Source organism: Bacillus rossius (genome assembly GCF_032445375.1).
Source record: "Bacillus rossius redtenbacheri isolate Brsri chromosome 9 unlocalized genomic scaffold, Brsri_v3 Brsri_v3_scf9_1, whole genome shotgun sequence".
In the NCBI taxonomy this organism is placed as follows: domain Eukaryota; kingdom Metazoa; phylum Arthropoda; class Insecta; order Phasmatodea; family Bacillidae; genus Bacillus; species Bacillus rossius.
Window position 1 is genome coordinate 3,153,782 of NW_026962012.1, and position 6,287 is coordinate 3,160,068.

Genomic DNA, 6,287 nt, shown 5'->3' on the forward strand with positions numbered 1-6,287 from the left:
TAGTACAGTGCACTAAATTACTGTTAATTTTACCATTTTTGGGAAATATGGCGATTATACAGATTTTATGATGAAAGGGTTTACGAATAATCTGTTGTATCAGTTGTATCTGGCACTTGAATCACTATTGCTAATCACCATAAAATTATAACTGGCTAATTTGAGGTTTTTAAAAAAGTCAAAAGTCCTTCCCTAAAGTCAAAAAGTCCTTCCCTAAAGCAAAGGGCTTAAGTTGGCGTACCTGACTGGGCTGTCAACACCTCCAGGTGTACATGTATACAAACCTCTCCAATTTTTTAAAGGTGACTAATCACGAATACCATTCAAAAGTCAGTACTCTTGCGTATACATTTTGTTTTCAACAAATAGTTTTTGGACAGTGAAAACAGCTAAAACAGGTGTTTTCACTGACATTTTAGGTAAGAAATATGTGGTACACAATAATGCAAGTCCAGTGACAGGTCTTTAATCTGGCGAGTTCAGGACAACGGCCCTGTCGATAGCTATTTCGGATTATCAAATGTCAATACAGTAATAACAGGAATACAAAAAAATTAAATAATATGCAGTATAATGATATTAAAACCCAGTTGTTGTCATAAACTGCTCTACAGAATGAATCTTACTGTTTAAAAAAGACTGATATCACATTGAGTTTGTGATTCACATCTATTCTTAAAAAAATAATTGGTTGCGTGGAGTCCCCACACGACAGAAGTGAAACTTCTTATTTATTAGGTATAGATAGAGAAGATTATTAGTGTATTTTTATTGAAAAAGAGATAATAATTAAGAATAGTAAAGATGCAGGTATGATCTCAAATTAAAAAAATGCCCTTTTCGACATCCTATACACTCTCATCTGTTCTCTGGCACTTTTTGGCGCTTCTTTTGGCGGTTTATTCCCATGTTGCCTTTGATAATACCTTTATCTGCTTCTGCCTCTTATATTTTTAGGCATGATGTTAAATCACAATCTCCAGCTGAATAAAATAAAAGACAAAAAACACTAATCGAAAATAAATTACACTATAAAGTCTATCTCACCAGTCTATAAGTCCTTCATAAGGTTCACATACCAAAAATAAATTACACTTATAAAGCTAACCTATTACGTCTATATAGCTTTTTTTTTTACATTTTTAATCAAACAATTCACATAAAAATTGTGGTACTTATAAAGTTTATTGTACAAATCAATAACTATTTTCCACATGAATAAATAAATAAATTGTAGATACTTTAAATAAAATAAAATAAATATAGTAGCGTCAATCATCGGCCATTACGAAAACTGATGAGTACACAAAAACAAGCAGCATTACAAGAATTCCGTAGCATCACTGCTGCGTCATTTCTACCTCTCCCCTGCCGTCTCCTCTTTCGGCAGTTACAAATAGCATATAGCATGCTACGCTAAGTACCTATCCCCTTTCACTTGCCGTCTTCCCATTCGACTGCTAGCGCATGCGATGGAGACGCACTCTGCTTCTCTATCAGTTCCTCCACCACGTACCTACTTCCCTCATGCAATCGTAATTTTTGTAACGCTCGAAAATTGTAGCCCCCTCAGCAAAGAAGTTTCACTTCACAAATCATCACGGAAATGTACCTGAGAAGTGTGAAATGTGGTATGTGACCCACTAGTAAACAGGAAGCATTCCACTGAAATGAAAATTGACTGAAACGATAAATTCAGAGCAAACGAAAAACGCCAGCAATGCAGTAAGGCAGACTGGCAACTAAGTTCTACATCCGGAATACACTGGAAAAAAATCTGAATGTGAGAGGATTGATTGATGCTGGATTACAGAATGTGTCCAACCCTAGACAACCATACCTGTGGCATAGATAACTGTAGTAAGCTTTTATTTTTAATATGCCACCATACAATTATAAGGTCACTGATTAAATTAATTTTTATGGACAATTGCCATTGCTGATTTTCACTCTATTTCATAGAGAAACCACAAGAATCGACAAGAAAGATGAATACACAAATACACAGAAAAAAGGCAGAAATAAGCTTATGTAAAAATGTGTGAATGCATAGATAGCACAAAAAATTCAGTGGAAGAAGTTTGTCAGAAAAAAAATATTGTGGCACAGACTGTTTCGTTGTCAGCCCGCTGTGTTCGTCTGTGATGTGATATTTTTTCTGCCTAACTTATTCCGTGGAATTCTCTGTGCTGTCTATGCATTGTGCCGGAAATTATGTATTTCGGCACTTTTTTTTATTGTTATTATAATCTGAAATTATTTTTGGAAATTTTATCTTCTATATAATTTAGTTACAAAAGTGTGATTTACACTTTGTTAGGCTGGTGTACTCTACTTAGTTAAACTTTGTGCCAGTGGACCGAAGCACCTTTTCTCAGGGACCTATCTGATATTTTGCTAGTCTAATGTAGACGTTAGCAGCCCGTAGGACATTTCTCCCGCTTACAGTCACGTTCCCGGCCTGTAACATTATTTCTCTGCATGATTAAAATCGCATAGAGCAGCTTCTGGCCTGCAAGCTCTATTTCTCAGAGACCCGCTGAGACTAGCGAGTCTCGGCACGAACGAGTCTCCCGTGGACCCTCGTTCCCAGCCTGGTTGCGTTTTTTGCACCCATCATGTATTCCAGGACCTCCAGCTTCTTTTCTCTCTAAGAAGAGCGTCCTCCCGGCCAGATGTCCAACTTGAAGCCCCAGGTGATATTTAACATATAACTTCTCCCTACTGCCAACAAAACAAATTATTTAAATGAATACCAGCGAGCAGTGCCATAGAGAACTTATCAAATATGCATATGTCAAATTGTTACAGTAATGAGTGGACGAACCTAACCTGCTATAAAATGTAATTTTTTTTGTTGTTGTTAACTGTATAGTAAAACGTGTGTTAATTATATCGGGCCGGCCCCCTTTTAATAACTTTAATATATTATTAATACCATTTTATTGTGAAACCAAAACACAAAGATTTAATTTACTTTTTTTTTTATAATTTTGCTCAGCTGTTTCCTAGGCCTTTTTTTATTAAATTAAAATACCTAATATAATTTTAGGGCACGAGGGGCGTTTCAGCATTCACACATTTGTTATCAGGTGATTTTGGCTTGTTTTTCTGAGTCTTGTCCAATCTTGTGATTTATCAATGAAATATGGTATTAGTCCATAATAAATATTTGAAATCAATCGTTCCCATTGCAAGAATCATTCAATGACCGTACACAGTCATTATTAAGAGTCCCACCGAGGCGAAGACAGCACACCAGTTTGGTGCCTAGCACGCAGAGGCCAAGAGGCACTGTATGTAGGAGGATATAAAGTAAAACAACAGATGTACACAATATATTTACTTAATTTTTTGACATATTTAGTTAAAATTGAAGACTGTAAAGGTTCAACAGCTTCCAGGTTGGTTAACATCCACACGTTGTAACTCGTCACAAAATTCACTAAACTTGCGACAGACGAACGTAAATTGCCGCACTCGATCAGCGGTAAGAAGATAGGCTGACCTGGTGAGGGCGAGCTCCTGGCCCAGGGCCCTCGCCTCCGCCTCGCGCTGACGCAGCTCCTGCCGGCACCGGTCCAGCTCGCGGGCAGCGCTGGCGGTCCCCCCCTGCGGCGAGGAGCCTCCCCGTCCCACCGCCGCCGCCCTCGTCAGCTGCTCCGCCTCGCTCCGCAGCCGGGCGCCCTGCGCTTCCAGCTCCGCCGCCGACCTCCGCAGGGCCTCGTTCCGCTCCTGCCCGCGAGCACACACGCTCTCCACACACAGCCACGCTGCCAGGTTACAGAACACCAGCAATGTTTCTACAGGAACACAAGGCTTCCGCAAATTTTTTTTTAGTTTCAGAATGAATTACGAATCAAACATTTCTAACCATAAACAGATATAGAACAATTCACAAAAACAAATTTTAAAATACAGCAAAACGTTCTTTCACAATCGCAGATGCAGAACACAACAGAGTTTTGTAAAACGCAATCGATAAAATCGTAAGTTCGAAAGTTGTTTTGTCGGTCAACTCATGTGTGCGTATGCATTAGCGCGTGCGCGCGTGCGTGTGTGTGTATGTATGTGTGTGTGTGTAAAAGAGAGAGAGAGAGAGAGAGCAAGAGAATATGTGTTTTTTAAAATATTTTTTTTTTATCAAAATAAGAAATTATATTTACTTTCTGTTGTAGAAAACAAATCCAAATTTCTTAGTAAATCATAATGGCTTCATACAAATTTTTTGTGAATGAATCCCACTTACTATAAATATTGGTAACGAATAATCAAAAAAATTATTTTATTTGAAATGTATTTAATATAAATTGTTCACAAATACTGAATATTTTATGAACACACTAAGACCAAAGAAAAATTTATACACATTACAATGACATTTAAAAAAAAGTTATAAGCTGCTCTATAGAAAAAAAAATGCATATTCTGTGAACAATGAAATGTGAACTGCAATTTGATTCAAAACAGGAAACACAAAACACTGTACTGAAATTAACACCAAATAATAAACCACGCGTGAACAAATCTCAGCAGTGCAGTGTTGCCCCCTGGTGGCCACGGTCAAAAGCCAGCATCCACACACAAAATTATGGACTCAAGGTGTTCAATGGATGGTTGGTGCCGGGCAACGGAATGTGCCAAACTATAGAATGCAAGATTAAGAGCTTTTGTACTTTTTACCAGAATTAATAGATATCACAGATTTTTATAATAAAAGTCACCATCATCGTCACCCTCGTCATTGTCCTCCTCGTCGTCATCCTCCTCCTCCTCCTCGTCCTTGTCGCCGTCGTCCTCCTCATCCTCGTCCTCGTTTCGTCCACGTCGTCCTCCTCGTTTCGTCTACGTCGTCCTCGTCATCGTCCTCGTCATCGTCATCGTCCTCGTCAGATATGCAAATTTGCTGTACTTCAGTTCTTTGATGCTGTAACATTTCAGGTTCAACATGAGTGGCAGAAAGCGAGATGTTGTTTGGCTTTCATTTGAATATGCTGAGAACCAAAATAACTAAAGTAATAAAAAAAGCTGGTTTAAACAAAAAAAAAAGTTGTTTGGTTTAAAAAAAAAGGCCGGGTTTTTCTCCAGCCCTGACCTTGAGGGTCTCTATCTCCAGCTTCAGCTTGACGATGGTCTCTTCCTTGTCCTTGACGCACTCCAGGAGGGACTCCCTCTGGACGCTCGAGTCACTCACGGCCCGCTGCTTGGCGGACAGCAGCTGTGCCTGTAGCTGCTGCCTCTCCGCGCTGGACCGGGCCTCCCGGGCCTTCAGCTCCTCCTGGGGCACACGCCACACCGTTCCATCCACGACACATCCGAAGAAATGTTCAACGTGAATGCACACACTTGCGTTTCTAACTACCAGGGTGTCCACACACAAATCTGTGTAAAAGTTCCCCGGACTTTCAAAGAGCGTACCCAGAGTTTCGTCGCGAGCGGCCATGTGCTGAATATAGAGTATCGGAAGTTCCGCCTCCCACCGGTGATGCTCAGTTTAATGTCCTGCAAACAATTTGGGTGTCCAGACTGATCAGACCTGGAAATAATGCCCATGAGGCCCCGACTCTACTCTTAAGGAAGCCACTTTCCCATAACTACACAAACTTATTTGTACCACTAAAACATTACCAAGACCCAACTGTTGTTACACTTCCTTTAATATTTGTAAGTGAATTTTTTTTCTACAGTTTACAAATCATACAGCATAATAATCTTTAAAGACCGAAAACATGAATCTGTGACTACGGAGATCATGCATAGATCATGTACATTTTGAAAGCAAGAAATTTGCTTAAAAATCTTAAAAGAACATAGTGGAAAGAAAAAAAAAAAGTATGTTTCAGTCAGAACAGGTTGTTTAGAAACTTAACCAAAATGTTTAGGAAGGTGATTCCCCATGGAAATTGAGTTATAGCTTATACAAGCCAATTAAAACCTAACTCAATTCCTAAGGGTGATATTTTTCCTTGAAAATCAGTTTTATAAATTCCATTTGTGCAAAATATCACAAACTATGTATTGTAAATTAAACTCCAACTTCAGGTTACATTTATTCTAAGAGTTATTCAACCTGTTCACAAACTTTAATACTCCATTTCATTCATCTGAATAATATGAGGTAGCATCATTTTAATGCATACAAAATTATTTCTTCCGATATAGATATTTTAAAAGTTTATGACTTATATACAAACACCCTTCTTGTTGAATTAACCTAGGATGCACTATTTCAAAGTAAAATGTGCGCAAAGTTTTCAGCAGCAATGTTATTATGGAACACCCACAGA

The 6,287-nt window shown here is 38.7% G+C and overlaps 1 protein-coding gene across 2 annotated transcripts in view; it reads right to left on the reverse strand.

Moving 5' to 3' along the window:
• The window catches only part of LOC134542724 (centrosomal protein of 162 kDa), a 182,226-nt gene that overhangs the window by 49,435 nt on the left and 126,504 nt on the right, over positions 1-6,287 (reverse strand). For both annotated transcript variants that reach the window (XM_063387199.1, XM_063387198.1), the window contains exons 9-10: positions 5,096-5,278; positions 3,509-3,735 (exon numbers count right to left, since the gene is read on the reverse strand). In XM_063387199.1, the coding sequence (XP_063243269.1) occupies positions 3,509-3,735; positions 5,096-5,278 (410 nt within the window). The remainder of the gene's footprint in view (positions 1-3,508; positions 3,736-5,095; positions 5,279-6,287) is intronic.